Source organism: Anticarsia gemmatalis, unplaced genomic scaffold (genome assembly GCF_050436995.1).
Source record: "Anticarsia gemmatalis isolate Benzon Research Colony breed Stoneville strain unplaced genomic scaffold, ilAntGemm2 primary ctg00000050.1, whole genome shotgun sequence".
Taxonomy (NCBI): domain Eukaryota; kingdom Metazoa; phylum Arthropoda; class Insecta; order Lepidoptera; family Erebidae; genus Anticarsia; species Anticarsia gemmatalis.
The window spans coordinates 56,831-74,689 of record NW_027466807.1 but is presented as its reverse complement, the minus strand read 5'-3'; the positions used below and the strand labels follow the sequence as shown (position 1 = coordinate 74,689).

The following is a 17,859-nucleotide window of genomic DNA, read 5'->3' as shown; positions in this document are numbered from 1 at the left end:
AAACAGTTTAACACTAACTAACGTAACTGTATGATAATTAAAATAATAATTGTCATATTGATATATTATATATGGTATGTGTACATGTCAACATCAAAGTAATGTTGTTGTTAAAACTTACATACATATTTAGACAAATCGAACTAAATAGAAAATTTTATGCATAATATTAATTAATTAATATTTGTGTGTGTGTTTAATATTGTGTTCAAGTAAGTGTTGTGTTGTTGGACACTGGTACATAATAATAATTAATAGCTGTAACTGAGAGCACTGCCTAAGGGAATGAATCTACTAAACTTACACGGGACACGGGTGTCTGTCTCCGTACCGTGTACCGTGTGTGTACGTACGGCGAGAGATTGAGCGTGTGCATAACGTGATTATTCGTCTATTGGCATGTTGAATTGCATTATATGCACTTTCACATTGTTTAATATAGTATTTTGTAATTTTATATTAGTTTATTAAACGTTATACCACCAGGTCTGACTCGCCCGTCCTTAAGTGGTATAACGCTTTCGTGTTTTACGAAGGTTCACTTTTAATCGTCTAATACGTTCGACCAAAGTGTTAATACAAATGAAATGTTGATACGTTTCAAGCTCGATATCCTCCTTGTTGATTTATCGACCGTTTACAACTGAAACGTTGTGTTTTATAGAGAAAAATACATTTTGAAGTGAACGCGAGGTATGCCAAGTAGACAGTATGGATTATAATGGTGAGCGCCGGCTCGATCGTTCGTTTTATGCGATATCTATCGGTACCGGTAGATAGTCTCGTTCATTATGTATACGAAAATACAATAAACGAGTGTGGTTACATAACAAAAATATAATAAATTTGTATTTAATTAGATACGTGTTAGTGAAAAGTATGAAGTGTTCATACGAGAAATCGTCTCGCGACAGAATGGCCCTCGTTACGGTAAAGTCTCGAGGTAGCTAATCGGGTGGCAAGTTGCGTATAGTGGCGACATCTACTACGATAGTCGAAGTCTCAGATCGAACCTCTCTTTCACACTCGCGTGAACACGTTTGTTTGATCGTTCTCTCTCTCTCTCACTTACTTACTTACTTACTCTCGCAATCAATCTATCAACAATCAACAATGGCCGATACAGCAGTCGCCGCCGAAGCTCCCGCTCCCGCTACACCAGCAAAGAAACAGGCAAGACAGGCGGGCGGCGCTAAGAAACCTAAGGCGAAGCCTACGCACCCGAAGACGTCCGAGATGGTGAACAACGCTATCAAGGAGATGAAGGAGCGCAGCGGATCCTCGCTGCAGGCGATCAAGAAGTACATCGCCGCTCAGTACAAGGTAGACGCCGAGAAGTTGGCGCCGTTCATCAGAAAATACCTGAAGAGCGCCGTCGAGTCCGGCGCGCTCATCCAGACCAAGGGCAAGGGCGCGTCCGGTTCGTTCAAGCTAGAGTCCAAGTCGGCCGCCGCCAAGAAGCCGAGCGCGAGCGCCGGTGCGGGCAAGGCAGCCGCCGGCAAGGGTGCAGCGGCAGCGTCGAAGGCCGGCAAGAAGGCGACCGCCTCCGCCGCCGGCGCCAAGAGCAAGAAGGCCGCAGCCGCGTCCGCGTCTGCCTCCGCATCGCCGTCCAAAGCCAAGGCTTCGGCCGCCGCGAAGGACAAGAAGGCCGCCGCCGCCGCGAAGAAGAAGCCCGCCGCCAAGAAGGCCGCCGCGCCCGCCAAGGCCAAGGGCGGCGCCGCACCCAAGGCTAAGAAGACCGCGAAGCCACCCACGAAGAAGCCGAAGGCGCCCAAGCCCAAGAAGGCCGCCGCTACGCCCAAGTCCAAGCCCGCCGCGAAGAAGGCAGCCGCAGCCAAGAAGTAAATATCACACACGCCGGCCGCAGCCAACGAGTGCGCGCGCTATACACGCGCGGGTGCGGTGCATGGTCGCGCTACACCGTCGTCGCGTCGTCGGTCCCGCCGCGCCGCCGCCGCAGCATCAGCAGCAGCAGCAGCAGCAGCAGCAGCAGCAGCAGCAGCAGCAGCGGCAGCGAGCGACCCGCCACCGGGTCGCCGTCGCAGCAGCCGCGAGCCTCACGGCGGCGTGCGTGACACACTCGCTCGCCACTACCAAAAACAGCCCTTTTCAGGGCTAACAATATATTCATGAATCATGTACAAACATACATATTCGTTTCTGATGCGTATACAGAAAGTCAAACAAACTAACCAACCAACTACTAACAAAACAATAAACTACCACAGCTATGTAACCAACCAACTAACTAACTAACTAACTAAGGTATATAACACGAGAGAGATAATAACAACAATAATTATAATAATTGTATAGCTATGCTATGATAGTCGACGACGAATCAAACAATACACGAACCGACGACGTTACCTATGCCACCCTACATGACATGTGAGTGGTTAACTCGTAACGTAACTATAATTTCAAAACACCTAGAATATCATACACTATAACTAGCTACTACATAATACCTATATACAGCTAACAGCTTATCTGAAATAAAAAACTCACCCAAAGCCGCCGAACACATACCTACGAAGCACACGATACGATGATGATGACGATGATATTATATCATTATAACGGCACACCGCAACACAAACACAAACACAAACACACCCTAGCTTCCCTAGGTCACTCGCGAGTACCTAGATACTCGTAAATAATATAAATGTATTAGCTCTAATCACATCGCGATGCACATTGCAATTTGCACGCGTACGTTACTCACTCACAATTTATTCAAATTATTATAACTCTCAAGTGACATTAGTGACACTACGATATTGCAATTGCACCGACTACCTACACTCACCTACACGAGAAAAAAAAAAAAAAAAAACACATTCATAAATATTTTATTAGTTACTGTCAAAATCAAACTGACAAGTGACGACGCCCGACTGCAGGACGAAAAAAAAAAATTTTTTTTTTTTTCTTTATTTGTATTGATATTCTCATCATTATACTGAGCATATATATTATACATTATACATAAATCATAAATCTATAATTCATAAAATATAACGTGGAAATGGCGCGAAAGTGCCGCGCACGCGCAATAGCGGCGATTATCGTGTTGTTTTCTCGCCCGTTTCGTTCGTGAGCGTCGACTCCGCTCCCCGCCCGACGGTTGCGCGCCAGCGATCGCGTATATAATAAAATGCCCCTGCTGTCGGCGAGTCACTCTACAACGCTTACTCGCTGCGCGCGCACACGGTTTCAGCTGTGTGTGTACATACGTGTTTAACTTTGTTTTCAAATCTTCAATTTAAAAACTCTTCAACATGTCGGGCCGCGGCAAAGGTGGCAAAGTCAAGGGAAAGGCAAAGTCTCGCTCCAACCGTGCCGGTCTTCAGTTCCCCGTCGGTCGTATCCACAGGCTCCTGCGTAACGGCAATTACGCCGAGCGCGTCGGTGCCGGTGCACCAGTGTACCTGGCCGCCGTCATGGAGTACTTGGCCGCTGAGGTTCTCGAGTTGGCCGGCAACGCAGCGAGGGACAACAAGAAGACCAGGATCATTCCCCGTCACCTTCAGTTGGCCATCCGCAACGACGAGGAGTTGAACAAACTGCTCTCCGGCGTGACCATCGCCCAAGGCGGTGTCCTGCCGAACATCCAGGCGGTCCTGCTGCCCAAGAAGACCGAGAAGAAGGCTTAAAACCACCGCCTACTCCTCCTCCTCACACCCGACGCACTTCGTGGGAAGATATAATGATACGTTGCTGTCGTACGACCAAGACGACGACGACGGCGGCGTGCATTTTTCTTACAAAAGGCCCTTTTCAGGGCCACAATATGAATCAAAGTCTATCTATTTATCATAATTATCCTATGATAATGAATGACTGTTTCTGTTGCAACATTATTAAAAGTCAAACACACACAAAACAAACAACAACAGAGAAAAAAAAAAAAACCCCCACGAACGAATAGATTTTTTAATAATTATATTATTAATTAATAAACGTAATAAGTATGATAATATATAGTATAAAAGTACAATACATTATATTATACTATATGGCAACAATTATTATTATATACGTCATCTTCCCAAATTCCACTATTTAATTTCATTACCAATACCGTAACTTCGATATAACCACAGATTACAAAAAAGCTCAAAAGTGCTAGATCACAGGGCCGTAAAACGGAATAACAAAAAAAAAAAATATACGTCATCTCAGCCAGATTCAAATACTTACCAATGTTTTTTTTTTTTCTTTTTTTTTTTGCGTACCTATGTCAGTTGTAGTAGTAGCAGTTAGTTGTAGTTCATAATTATGAAATATCGATAACTCATTAAATAAATATTATCATATGGCATGTAGGTGCTGATTTAAATAAAAAAAAAATAATAAAAAATGCTTAATAGTGAGTACAGTTTAGTTTATCCACGTGTCAACAACGTATGTATTTATAATTACAAAATATGTACACTCTTATTATGGTATGTAAACACCGATACAATAAAATAATTAGGTTATAATATTTATTTCATCTATGTCAGTCGTTCGCAGAACGCAAATATATAAATAAATAAAAAATCTAACGATAAAGTTAATACATTTAATAAGTGAATAATATATGTATACCTATTAGATAAAACACAAACAAAACATACTTGGCTTAGCATTATATTATATTGTGAGAGTGTGTGAGTGTTTTTTTTTTTTTTTTTAATTTTTTTTTAATTTTTTTTTTTTTTAAACAGCCTTAGCCAGTATTCTGTACCGCGTCGATCGCCCCCCGCCCTTTCCGCGCTCCGCGATGTGTAGCTGCCGGGCGTGCGTCAGCACTGCGTCGAGCTTACAGAGACCGCATCGGAGCGCTCCTATTGGCCCGTCCGACGGCGCGCGCTCCCTTAGGTCGCCACCACCGCGCGGCGAGAGCGCCGATAAATAAGAGCGGCCTCTCTGCAATTTCGAACCACAATCCAACCGCTCACCGTGCCGCACGGATCGAATTTTGCGCTCCGTATTGTATTGTTGTGTGATTGTTGAATCGCCGCACCATGCCGCCCAAGACAAGTGGTAAGGCCGCCAAGAAATCCGGCAAGGCCCAAAAGAACATCTCCAAGACCGACAAGAAAAAGAAGAAGCACAAGAGGAAGGAGAGCTACGCCATCTACATCTACAAGGTGCTCAAGCAGGTCCACCCCGACACCGGTATCTCCTCGAAGGCTATGTCGATCATGAACTCTTTCGTTAACGACATCTTCGAACGCATCGCCGCCGAAGCGTCTCGTCTGGCCCACTACAACAAGAGGTCCACCATCACATCGAGGGAGGTGCAGACATCCGTGAGGCTCCTGCTGCCCGGTGAGCTCGCCAAGCACGCCGTCAGCGAGGGTACCAAAGCTGTCACCAAGTACACCAGCTCCAAGTGAGCACAGCGTGTGCTTGCACTTGTACCGCCGCCACCGTTGCGCTCACCACATACTCACCTACCTATGTGTTGCGCACAAACAAAAGGCCCTTTTCAGGGCCACAAATATTTTCATATACAATTTAACATACAAAATGTATGTTTCTGTTGATAAACATGTCAAAAGTCAAACAACAACATAAAAAAAAACCTATCTCCATCACTCCCAGTCGCTATCCTTTACGATCTGCAACGATTAAATTTAATACACACAGAAAAATAGTAACACAATGGAATTATATTATTGACAAAAACAACAATACATATATATTATTTATATAATATAAAGTATGATGATAATAAATATAATAATATAATGACACTTTGAAGCTCCACGACCAGAGTACTATACCCATATCGTACATAATAATATTGCCTGCCTAATATTATTTTAAGTACTTCAATAAAATTCAAATAGTTGTCATTCAATGTTATATGGGAAAAAAAAAAAGAAAAAAAAAAAAAAGACGTTTATCATAGTTTGACGTTTATCAAGTTACTAAACTGCAAATAGTCGATGGAGAAATACAGTGATAGGTGTAATGTTTATAGGTGATGAACGGTATACAATATTATGTACTTAAATAAAATATTATAAATACTTACTTAAAAATAACAAAAAAAAATAAAATAATGATAATTGTAAGAATAACATATAGGTATAACGCATTTTGTTTCATGTTTCGTTCGTTCAAATAGTTGTCATTCAATGTTATAAAGAAAAAAAAAAAAAAGAAAAAAAAAAAATGACGTTTATCATAGTTTGACGTTTATCAAGTTACTTATAGAATAATAATATAAACACGTACACACAATATAATATATTATGTACGCTTTAAAATAAAGGATTTATACGAATTTAGAGAGAAAATTCCAAGTGAGTTCGCCGCGGCCGGTTCGCGCTGTCGGCCCGTGTCGATCGTATAAATACGAGTGGGACGGGCAATGCGCGTTTCATTCCCGCTCGCACAGTCGCGCCGTTCGCACCGCACGTCGTTCGTTCAGGTTCAGTTTCAGTACAATTCAATTCAATTAAGAAATGGCGCGTACCAAGCAGACCGCTCGCAAGTCCACCGGTGGTAAGGCACCGAGGAAGCAGCTCGCCACCAAGGCGGCCCGCAAGAGCGCACCGGCAACCGGTGGTGTCAAGAAGCCCCATCGTTACAGGCCCGGAACCGTAGCGCTCCGTGAGATTCGTCGTTACCAGAAGAGTACCGAGCTGTTGATCCGCAAGCTTCCGTTCCAGCGTTTGGTGCGTGAGATCGCTCAAGACTTCAAGACCGATCTCCGTTTCCAGAGCTCCGCTGTGATGGCCCTGCAGGAGGCCAGCGAGGCTTACCTCGTCGGTCTCTTCGAAGACACCAACCTTTGCGCCATCCACGCCAAGCGTGTCACCATCATGCCCAAGGATATACAGCTGGCGCGCAGGATCCGCGGAGAGCGCGCCTAACTGCAGTCAGTACTATCGAGTACTGCAGTTGGCGTGTACAAGGCGGTGTGCGATATATTGTTGTATACACCTATTAAGTATACACTTGTATTGCCGCTCAGCCGAATACCAAAAAGGCCCTTTTCAGGGCCACACATGAGTCATATATTTTTGTAATAAAATATGTTTCTGCAACTAACATTAAAAAGTCAAACAAACTATTAATTAACACACACAATATACCTACCTAATATCTAAATACTGCAAGTATGGTCCCCATATAAATATAATAAAATAAAATATAGCAGTTGCAACATGATATCATCATTCCTGTACAAGCTAGCTATAAAGATGCAGGCCTACACACAATATACATAAGTCCATCATATTTGACAAATTACAATATTTACTGGCGTGGTACATACAGCTACATATTATATAATATTACATATTATAATAGAGACAGTACATATAGGACGAAATAGATCCTAAATACAAAATGGTCGAATTTCATTACCTACATTACTGTACTTATACATTTTTTTTTTTTTTTCTTTTTCTTTTAACCAGACAGACACTCCTTAAATAATACTGATCGTGTATTGTATGCTTATAATAAATATAGATAGGTACCTACTGCTGAATGATGATAAAAATTATCAAAATCTAACAACCAATTTAATATAGGTACCTAAAATAATACTTTTTGTTTTTTTCTTTTTTTTTTTTTTTTTTAATCAATATTATGATGTTGTACACTGCTAACCATATTAAAGGCGGTGTGTTATAATATTAATAAATAAATATTATTTGATTAGTTTATATAATTAAGTAAATAGTTGAAATTTACGTTTTTTTTTTTTTTTTTTTTAAATATACATATACAATAATATCAACTAAAATGAGGCAGCAAGTCGCACACGGCCCGCCAAAACAAAACAAACCCTGCGCGTCCGAGTTCCGACCGACCTATCGACTAGCGAACGAGCGAGCTCGAGCGAGCGCCGCAACGCGTATATAAATGAGGGGCATGTACTGGCCCGTGCATGGACAGTTCGGGCCGCGACGCGAGACGGAGCTCTCTGCGTAGATCGAGCTCCGCCTCCGTCTACATCGTAGAGCGCTACGCACGCGCTACGCGCTACAGCGCGCCGCGAAAACCGCCCGGACCTCTTTCTTTGTAACCACAAACCACACTTTGTTTTGAGGTCGCGGTTCGGCTCCGTCACCTACGCTTCCCCGCCCCCCTCCGGACCACGCGCGGCACTCCGCCGCCTCGGCCCCCGGTCTGCCACCAGCGGCAAGCCCCGGGGGTTCGGTGCGGTGGACGCCTAGCGCCGGAGGGATCGGCGAGTGATTAGCACTCGCCGACCGCCACCGAAATGCCGCGAATACCTCCGCCGGCACCTCCCTCGGCCCGGAAGCCGACGCGCCCGCAGCCTGCGCAGTCGCCCGGTGTCGAGAAGCGCGCGCCCACACGGTCCAGCGGTAACGCGCGCGCCATACTGGACCGTGTGCTGGCATCGGGTCAGGCAGTTAAAGCCAGGCCACAAAGCTCGCCGCGCAGCCCACCACGCAGCCCGACGCCGACGCCGACGCCGACGCCGCGAGCTCCGGCACCAGGAGCGGGTGAGGCGTACTTCGCCCCCTCACCGCGCTCCACCCCGACAACACCAACACCGGCAAGTGTCTCCGCGCAGGGCCACCACGCGGACACCGCCTGGCCTCCGCCGTCGCCCGCCCATGCCGTCTCTCCGCTCCCCAGGAGGGACCCGCGCATCAGGGAGGCGCCGCCGCAAGCGGCCCCCCGCTCTCCCGCACCGCCTCCCGCGTCGCCCCCAGACGACTTCACATCGCCGCCTGCACCGGAGAAGCGCGTGGCGTATTTCATTACGCCGCCCTCCGTACCATCTGCACAGGCGGCGACGCAGAATGCCGACAGGAGCTCGCCAATGGATGTGGCGGGCCCCTCTTATGCCGCCATGGCCTCTGCCGCCGCACCCACCGTCACCGCAGCGCTAAAGTCCGCAGCCGGGACGTCCAACGCCGCCGCCGCCACCGCCGCCACCGCCGCCGCCTCCTCTGAGAAGCCGACCACCCCTCGCTACCCGCCTCTGGTGGTAGAGGCGCTCCCTGATTGGCCTACCCACTTTAGGGCCCTTAAGGAACTCCTGGGCCACGCGCCCAATGGGAGACCCTTCGGGAAGGGGGTCAGATTTCTGCCAAAGTCGGCCGAGGAGTACCGCATCATACAGCGGTACCTAACGACTTTGGCAACCAAGGAGAACCTGTCATGGTTCTCCTACTCCCTCCCGGAGGAGCGAAGCCTGAAGGTGGCCATCAGGGGGCTGCCGGTGGGCACGCCGCCGGAGCTCATCGCTGAGGAGCTGACGGCGCGTGGCTTCACTCCAGAGCACGTGCGGCCAATCCAGGCCCGCCAGGGACGACCCGGCTGCTTGTACTTCGCGCAGCTGGCGCGCACAAGAGACGCAGTGCCGGGCATATATGAGGTCACGGAGCTCCTCTATATGCCCGGCGTGAAGATCGAGGCCTGGCGGGGCAAGAGGGGTCCTGCCCAGTGCCACCGCTGCCAAGGCTTTCGCCACTCCTCTCACAACTGCCACAGGCGCCTCGCCTGTGTGCGTTGTGGAGAGGAGCACGCCGCGCGAGACTGCGCGCGCCCGCGGGAGGAGCCGCCGACCTGCGCCAACTGCGGGGGTGCCCACACGGCGAATAACATCGCCTGTCCCGCCTTCAAGCGCGAGGCCCGCAACAAGAAGGCGGGCACAGTCGCGCGCACCTCCGCACCCTCCGCGAGGAAGATACCTGCCGCCGACCTGAGGGAAGACAACGCCCCTGGCTCCCTCATGGCCGCGGCGAACGCAGCCACAGCACCCTCCGGACCATCCCGCCGCCGCCGCAGAAAGCGCGGCGCAAAGAAGCCGCACGCCGCACCGCAGCAAGCGCCGAGCTCCGCACAGCCGGCACCGGCGTCGCAGCGCCCGCCCGCCCAGCAGAAACAACAGCAGCAACAACAACAGCAACAGGATCATCAACAACAACAGAAACAGATGAAGAGGAGACCTGAGCCCGAAGACAGCCACCAACCCCAGCCGCAGCGGAGGGCCGCCACGGTGCCCGGGACTGGCGCGCTGGATCCAGATATGGCCGCCGTCATCGGCATGCTCCAGCGGGTGCTGGCCGCATTGGAATTGATAGCCGCAAACACTGGACCGACGCCACCGGCACCCTCCTGAGCCGGGCTGACGGGCGCTCGCCGCGGACGCCTCCGCGGTGAGCTCGACCTCGCCCAGGACAGGAGGGACCCCTGCCACCAACACCCGGACGTGACACGGAAGCGGACGGCTTGAGGTCCGCCCGCGGGGATAAACCCGCACGGGCCTGACCTCGCCCACCGCTTCGCCCGCCGGACACGACACTCCGGCACAGCTCCAAGGGGTAAAAGCCCCGCCCCAGCGACCCGCCTGTATCTGCAGGCGGCGCTAGATACCGCTGAAACAGCCCGACGGGCTGGTAGTAGCTCCTGTTACGCACACCTGCTGTAACAAAGACAACCCAACGGCCCGTGCACCCAGTCGTTCGCCAGCGCTCGCCCGTTGAACAACGTGCGCGCGTCACTTGTCTGTCTGCTCAACTCAACGTCACAACACTAAAGAACAAAGAAGATGACCGGCCGCGGAAAGGGAGGAAAAGGTCTGGGAAAGGGAGGAGCCAAGCGCCACAGGAAAGTGCTTCGCGATAACATCCAGGGTATCACGAAGCCCGCCATCCGTCGTCTCGCGCGCAGAGGCGGCGTCAAGCGTATCTCCGGTCTTATTTACGAGGAGACTCGCGGTGTGCTGAAGGTGTTCCTCGAGAACGTGATCCGCGACGCCGTCACATACACCGAGCACGCCAAGAGGAAGACCGTCACCGCCATGGACGTCGTCTACGCGCTGAAACGTCAAGGCCGCACCCTGTACGGTTTCGGCGGTTAAGCTGCTTCTGCTCGACGGACGACGACACACACACCCGTCCTCCAGCCGGCACTGTCGCAATTGCGCATCGCTCGTTGAGCGTACGCGTCATATGTGATAGCGCTAATAAAAAGGCCCTTTTCAGGGCCGCATACGATTCATATAAACTATTATAAAGTTTATGTTTCTATAATGAACACACGATAAGTCAAACTCTCATACTATACTACATAGTAGTATACTGTATACAGTATACTATACACGTACATAATAATAATATATGAATAAATTCACTTCACCTACTAACGCTAGAACGCACGCAACGTACCGAGTAGTTTACTATAACATAATCATCAATATTATATGAAACGAATAGAGTATAATACACGTACGTAGGTAACCTACCTACCTATATAATGTGTTATGATAAAATCATTGATACTGGTGTATCTCTCTGTCAACTTACTTATGTACAGCTACTACTTGTTTGAAGTTATGAGTGAGTATGTACATATATTACAAAAATACAATATTTGTAATCAGAACACTGACTGACATACCTGGATCGTCTCTCTGCATTCGACTGCGTTTCTTCTTAGTTGATGCTACGTTGCGACGTCGAATGTCCTCAGGGCTCAGCCTCAGCCTCAGCTCAGCTGCTTACCGGTAACCTGAAATAGAAATATCCGTACAAATTACAAATAGGTACATAGTAATAAATAACATGCAAGCATTAATAATAGGTATTAAGATTAGAATTAAAATGTTTCGAGTAACATTTAAATAATAGAGAATATAAACAGTTTAACACTAACTAACGTAACTGTATGATAATTAAAATAATAATTGTCATATTGATATATTATGGTATGTGTACATGTCAACATCAAAGTAATGTTGTTGTTAAAACTTACATACATATTTAGACAAATCGAACTAAATAGAAAATTTTATGCATAATATTAATTAATTCATATTTGTGTGTGTGTTTAATATTTGTTCAAGTAAGTGTTGTGTTGTTGGACACTGGTACATAATAATAATTAATAGCTGTAACTGAGAGCACTGCCTAAGGGAATGAATCTACTAAACTTACACGGGACACGGGTGTCTGTCTCCGTACCGTGTACCGTGTGTGTACGTACGGCGAGGATTGAGCGTGTGCATAACGTGATTATTCGTCTATTGGCATGTTGAATTGCATTATATGCACTTTCACATTGTTTAATATAGTATTTTGTAATTTTATATTAGTTTATTAAACGTTATACCACCAGGTCTGACTCGCCCGTCCTTAAGTGGTATAACGCTTTCGTGTTTTACGAAGGTTCACTTTTAATCGTCTAATACGTTCGACCAAAGTGTTAATACAAATGAAATGTTGATACGTTTCAAGCTCGATATCCTCCTTGTTGATTTATCGACCGTTTACAACTGAAACGTTGTGTTTTATAGAGAAAAATACATTTTGAAGTGAACGCGAGGTATGCCAAGTAGACAGTATGGATTATAATGGTGAGCGCCGGCTCGATCGTTCGTTTTATGCGATATCTATCGGTACCGGTAGATAGTCTCGTTCATTATGTATACGAAAATACAATAAACGAGTGTGGTTACATAACAAAAATATAATAAATTTGTATTTAATTAGATACGTGTTAGTGAAAAGTATGAAGTGTTCATACGAGAAATCGTCTCGCGACAGAATGGCCCTCGTTACGGTAAAGTCTCGAGGTAGCTAATCGGGTGGCAAGTTGCGTATAGTGGCGACATCTACTACGATAGTCGAAGTCTCAGATCGAACCTCTCTTTCACACTCGCGTGAACACGTTTGTTTGATCGTTCTCTCTCTCTCTCACTTACTTACTTACTCTCGCAATCAATCTATCAACAATCAACAATGGCCGATACAGCAGTCGCCGCCGAAGCTCCCGCTCCCGCTACACCAGCAAAGAAACAGGCAAGACAGGCGGGCGGCGCTAAGAAACCTAAGGCGAAGCCTACGCACCCGAAGACGTCCGAGATGGTGAACAACGCTATCAAGGAGATGAAGGAGCGCAGCGGATCCTCGCTGCAGGCGATCAAGAAGTACATCGCCGCTCAGTACAAGGTAGACGCCGAGAAGTTGGCGCCGTTCATCAGAAAATACCTGAAGAGCGCCGTCGAGTCCGGCGCGCTCATCCAGACCAAGGGCAAGGGCGCGTCCGGTTCGTTCAAGCTAGAGTCCAAGTCGGCCGCCGCCAAGAAGCCGAGCGCGAGCGCCGGTGCGGGCAAGGCAGCCGCCGGCAAGGGTGCAGCGGCAGCGTCGAAGGCCGGCAAGAAGGCGACCGCCTCCGCCGCCGGCGCCAAGAGCAAGAAGGCCACAGCCGCGTCCGCGTCTGCCTCCGCATCGCCGTCCAAAGCCAAGGCTTCGGCCGCCGCGAAGGACAAGAAGGCCGCCGCCGCCGCGAAGAAGAAGCCCGCCGCCAAGAAGGCCGCCGCGCCCGCCAAGGCCAAGGGCGGCGCCGCACCCAAGGCTAAGAAGACCGCGAAGCCACCCACGAAGAAGCCGAAGGCGCCCAAGCCCAAGAAGGCCGCCGCTACGCCCAAGTCCAAGCCCGCCGCGAAGAAGGCAGCCGCAGCCAAGAAGTAAATATCACACACGCCGGCCGCAGCCAACGAGTGCGCGCGCTATACACGCGCGGGTGCGGTGCATGGTCGCGCTACACCGTCGTCGCGTCGTCGGTCCCGCCGCGCCGCCGCCGCAGCATCAGCAGCAGCAGCAGCAGCAGCAGCAGCAGCAGCAGCAGCGGCAGCGAGCGACCCGCCACCGGGTCGCCGTCGCAGCAGCCGCGAGCCTCACGGCGGCGTGCGTGACACACTCGCTCGCCACTACCAAAAACAGCCCTTTTCAGGGCTAACAATATATTCATGAATCATGTACAAACATACATATTCGTTTCTGATGCGTATACAGAAAGTCAAACAAACTAACCAACCAACTACTAACAAAACAATAAACTACCACAGCTATGTAACCAACCAACTAACTAACTAACTAAGGTATATAACACGAGAGAGATAATAACAACAATAATTATAATAATTGTATAGCTATGCTATGATAGTCGACGACGAATCAAACAATACACGAACCGACGACGTTACCTATGCCACCCTACATGACATGTGAGTGGTTAACTCGTAACGTAACTATAATTTCAAAACACCTAGAATATCATACACTATAACTAGCTACTACATAATACCTATATACAGCTAACAGCTTATCTGAAATAAAAAACTCACCCAAAGCCGCCGAACACATACCTACGAAGCACACGATACGATGATGATGACGATGACGATGATATTATATCATTATAACGGCACACCGCAACACAAACACAAACACAAACACACCCTAGCTTCCCTAGGTCACTCGCGAGTACCTAGATACTCGTAAATAATATAAATGTATTAGCTCTAATCACATCGCGATGCACATTGCAATTTGCACGCCGCGTACGTTACTCACTCACAATTCAAATTATTATAACTCTCAAGTGACATTAGTGACACTACGATATTGCAATTGCACCGACTACCTACACTCACCTACACGAGAAAAAAAAAAAAAAAAAAAACACATTCATAAATATTTTATTAGTTACTGTCAAAATCAAACTGACAAGTGACGACGCCCGACTGCCGGACGAAAAAAAAAAAAAATTTTTTTTTTTTTCTTTATTTGTATTGATATTCTCATCATTATACTAAGCATATATATTATAAGTACATTATACATAAATCATAAATCTATAATTCATAAAATATAACGTGGAAATGGCGCGAAAGTGCCGCGCACGCGCAATAGCGGCGATTATCGTGTTGTTTTCTCGCCCGTTTCGTTCGTGAGCGTCGACTCCGCTCCCCGCCCGACGGTTGCGCGCCAGCGATCGCGTATATAATAAAATGCCCCTGCTGTTGGCGAGTCACTCTACAACGCTTACTCGCTGCGCGCGCACACGGTGTTAGCTGTGTGTTTAACTTTGTTTTCAAATCTTCAATTTAAAAACTCTTCAACATGTCGGGCCGCGGCAAAGGTGGCAAAGTCAAGGGAAAGGCAAAGTCTCGCTCCAACCGTGCCGGTCTTCAGTTCCCCGTCGGTCGTATCCACAGGCTCCTGCGTAACGGCAATTACGCCGAGCGCGTCGGTGCCGGTGCACCAGTGTACCTGGCCGCCGTCATGGAGTACTTGGCCGCTGAGGTTCTCGAGTTGGCCGGCAACGCAGCGAGGGACAACAAGAAGACCAGGATCATTCCCCGTCACCTTCAGTTGGCCATCCGCAACGACGAGGAGTTGAACAAACTGCTCTCCGGCGTGACCATCGCCCAAGGCGGTGTCCTGCCGAACATCCAGGCGGTCCTGCTGCCCAAGAAGACCGAGAAGAAGGCTTAAAACCACCGCCTACTCCTCCTCCTCACACCCGACGCACTTCGTGGGAAGATATAATGATACGTTGCTGTCGTACGACCAAGACGACGACGACGGCGGCGTGCATTTTTCTTACAAAAGGCCCTTTTCAGGGCCACAATATGAATCAAAGTCTATCTATTTATCATAATTATCCTATGATAATGAATGACTGTTTCTGTTGCAACATGATTAAAAGTCAAACACACACAAAACAAACAACAACAGAGAAAAAAAAAAACAAACCCCACGAACGAATAGATTTTTTAATAATTATATTATTAATTAATAAACGTAATAAGTATGATAATATATAGTATAAAAGTACAATACATTATATTATACTATATGGCAACAATTATTATTATATACGTCATCTTCCCAAATTCCACTATTTAATTTCATTACCAATACCGTAACTTCGATATAACCACAGATTACAAAAAAGCTCAAAAGTGCTAGATCACAGGGCCGTAAAACGGAATAACAAAAAAAAAATATACGTCATCTCAGCCAGATTCAAATACTTACCAATGTTTTTTTTTTTTCTTTTTTTTTTTTGCGTACCTATGTCAGTTGTAGTAGTAGCAGTTAGTTGTAGTTCATAATTATGAAATATCGATAACTCATTAAATAAATATTATCATATGGCATGTAGGTGCTGATTTAAATAAAAAAAAATAATAATAAATGCTTAATAGTGAGTACAGTTTAGTTTATCCACGTGTCAACAACGTATGTATTTATAATTACAAAATATGTACACTCTTATTATGGTATGTAAACACCGATACAATAAAATAATTAGGTTATAATATTTATTTCATCTATGTCAGTCGTTCGCAGAACGCAAATATATAAATAAATAAAAAATCTAACGATAAAGTTAATACATTTAATAAGTGAATAATATATGTATACCTATTAGATAAAACACAAACAAAACATACTTGGCTTAGCATTATATTATATTGTGAGAGTGTGTGAGTGTTTTTTTTTTTTTTTTAATTTATTTTTAATTTTTTTTTTTTTTTTAAACAGCCTTAGCCAGTATTCTGTACCGCGTCGATCGCCCCCCGCCCTTTCCGCGCTCCGCGATGTGTAGCTGCCGGGCGTGCGTCAGCACTGCGTCGAGCTTACAGAGACCGCATCGGAGCGCTCCTATTGGCCCGTCCGACGGCGCGCGCTCCCTTAGGTCGCCACCACCGCGCGGCGAGAGCGCCGATAAATAAGAGCGGCCTCTCTGCAATTTCGAATCACAATCCAACCGCTCACCGTGCCGCACGGATCGAATTTTGCGCTCTGTATTGTATTGTTGTGTGATTGTTGAATCGCCGCACCATGCCGCCCAAGACAAGTGGTAAGGCCGCCAAGAAATCCGGCAAGGCCCAAAAGAACATCTCCAAGACCGACAAGAAAAAGAAGAAGCACAAGAGGAAGGAGAGCTACGCCATCTACATCTACAAGGTGCTCAAGCAGGTCCACCCCGACACCGGTATCTCCTCGAAGGCTATGTCGATCATGAACTCTTTCGTTAACGACATCTTCGAACGCATCGCCGCCGAAGCGTCTCGTCTAGCCCACTACAACAAGAGGTCCACCATCACATCGAGGGAGGTGCAGACATCCGTGAGGCTCCTGCTGCCCGGTGAGCTCGCCAAGCACGCCGTCAGCGAGGGTACCAAAGCTGTCACCAAGTACACCAGCTCCAAGTGAGCACAGCGTGTGCTTGCACTTGTACCGCCGCCACCGTTGCGCTCACCACATACACCTACCTATGTGTTGCGCACAAACAAAAGGCCCTTTTCAGGGCCACAAATATTTTCATATACAATTTAACATACAAAATGTATGTTTCTGTTGATAAACATGTCAAAAGTCAAACAACAACAACAACAACATAAAAAAAAACCTATCTCCGTCACTCCCAGTCGCTATCCTTTACGATCTGCAACGATTAAATTTAATACACACAGAAAAATAGTAACACAATGGAATTATATTATTGACAAAAACAACAATACATATATTATTTATATAATATAAAGTATGATGATAATAAATATAATAATATAATGACACTTTGAAGCTCCACGACCAGAGTACTATACCCATATCGTACATAATAATATTGCCTGCCTAATATTATTTTAAGTACTTCAATAAAATTCAAATAGTTGTCATTCAATGTTATATGGGAAAAAAAAAGAAAAAAAAAAAAAAGACGTTTATCATAGTTTGACGTTTATCAAGTTACTAAACTGCAAATAGTCGATGGAGAAATACAGTGATAGGTGTAATGTTTATAGGTGATGAACGGTATACAATATTATGTACTTAAATAAAATATTATAAATACTTACTTAAAAATAACAAAAAAAAATAATGATAATGGTAAGAATAACATATAGGTATAACGCATTTTGTTTCATGTTTCGTTCGTTCAAATAGTTGTCATTCAATGTTATAAAGAAAAAAAAAAAAAAAGAAAAAAAAAATGACGTTTATCATAGTTTGACGTTTATCAAGTTACTTATAGAATAATAATATAAACACGTACACACAA

The 17,859-nt window shown here is 46.3% G+C and overlaps 8 protein-coding genes across 8 annotated transcripts; all 8 read left to right on the top strand.

Annotated features, from left to right (window-relative positions):
- The first annotated feature begins 195 nt into the window (after positions 1–195).
- LOC142986982 (uncharacterized) lies at positions 196–10,551 on the top strand. Its single transcript, XM_076135536.1, has 3 exons — positions 196–1,841; positions 7,915–7,975; positions 8,222–10,551. Exons 1-3 carry the CDS (start codon positions 1,114–1,116, stop codon positions 10,115–10,117), a joined length of 2,685 nt encoding a protein of 894 aa, XP_075991651.1. The 5' UTR covers positions 196–1,113; the 3' UTR covers positions 10,118–10,551.
- LOC142987032 (histone H2A) lies at positions 3,241–3,789 on the top strand. The gene has a single exon (XM_076135590.1). The coding sequence runs from the start codon at positions 3,288–3,290 to the stop codon at positions 3,660–3,662; it is 375 nt and encodes a 124-aa protein (XP_075991705.1). The 5' UTR covers positions 3,241–3,287; the 3' UTR covers positions 3,663–3,789.
- On the top strand, positions 4,939–5,463 carry LOC142987038 (histone H2B). Its single transcript, XM_076135595.1, has one exon. The coding sequence runs from the start codon at positions 5,019–5,021 to the stop codon at positions 5,391–5,393; it is 375 nt and encodes a 124-aa protein (XP_075991710.1). The 5' UTR covers positions 4,939–5,018; the 3' UTR covers positions 5,394–5,463.
- LOC142987013 (histone H3) lies at positions 6,305–7,015 on the top strand. Its single transcript, XM_076135570.1, has one exon. It carries the CDS (start codon positions 6,471–6,473, stop codon positions 6,879–6,881), a length of 411 nt encoding a protein of 136 aa, XP_075991685.1. The 5' UTR covers positions 6,305–6,470; the 3' UTR covers positions 6,882–7,015.
- On the top strand, positions 10,541–11,073 carry LOC142987053 (histone H4). The gene has a single exon (XM_076135611.1). The coding sequence runs from the start codon at positions 10,547–10,549 to the stop codon at positions 10,856–10,858; it is 312 nt and encodes a 103-aa protein (XP_075991726.1). The 5' UTR covers positions 10,541–10,546; the 3' UTR covers positions 10,859–11,073.
- Positions 11,074–12,004: 931 nt separating this feature from the next.
- Positions 12,005–13,712, top strand: LOC142987003 (uncharacterized). The gene has a single exon (XM_076135560.1). The coding sequence runs from the start codon at positions 12,738–12,740 to the stop codon at positions 13,467–13,469; it is 732 nt and encodes a 243-aa protein (XP_075991675.1). The 5' UTR covers positions 12,005–12,737; the 3' UTR covers positions 13,470–13,712.
- Positions 13,713–14,772: 1,060 nt separating this feature from the next.
- LOC142987021 (histone H2A) lies at positions 14,773–15,405 on the top strand. The gene has a single exon (XM_076135579.1). The coding sequence runs from the start codon at positions 14,904–14,906 to the stop codon at positions 15,276–15,278; it is 375 nt and encodes a 124-aa protein (XP_075991694.1). The 5' UTR covers positions 14,773–14,903; the 3' UTR covers positions 15,279–15,405.
- A 136-nt stretch (positions 15,406–15,541) lies between these two features.
- On the top strand, positions 15,542–17,134 carry LOC142987023 (histone H2B). The gene has a single exon (XM_076135581.1). It carries the CDS (start codon positions 16,635–16,637, stop codon positions 17,007–17,009), a length of 375 nt encoding a protein of 124 aa, XP_075991696.1. The 5' UTR covers positions 15,542–16,634; the 3' UTR covers positions 17,010–17,134.
- Positions 17,135–17,859: the final 725 nt, after the last annotated feature.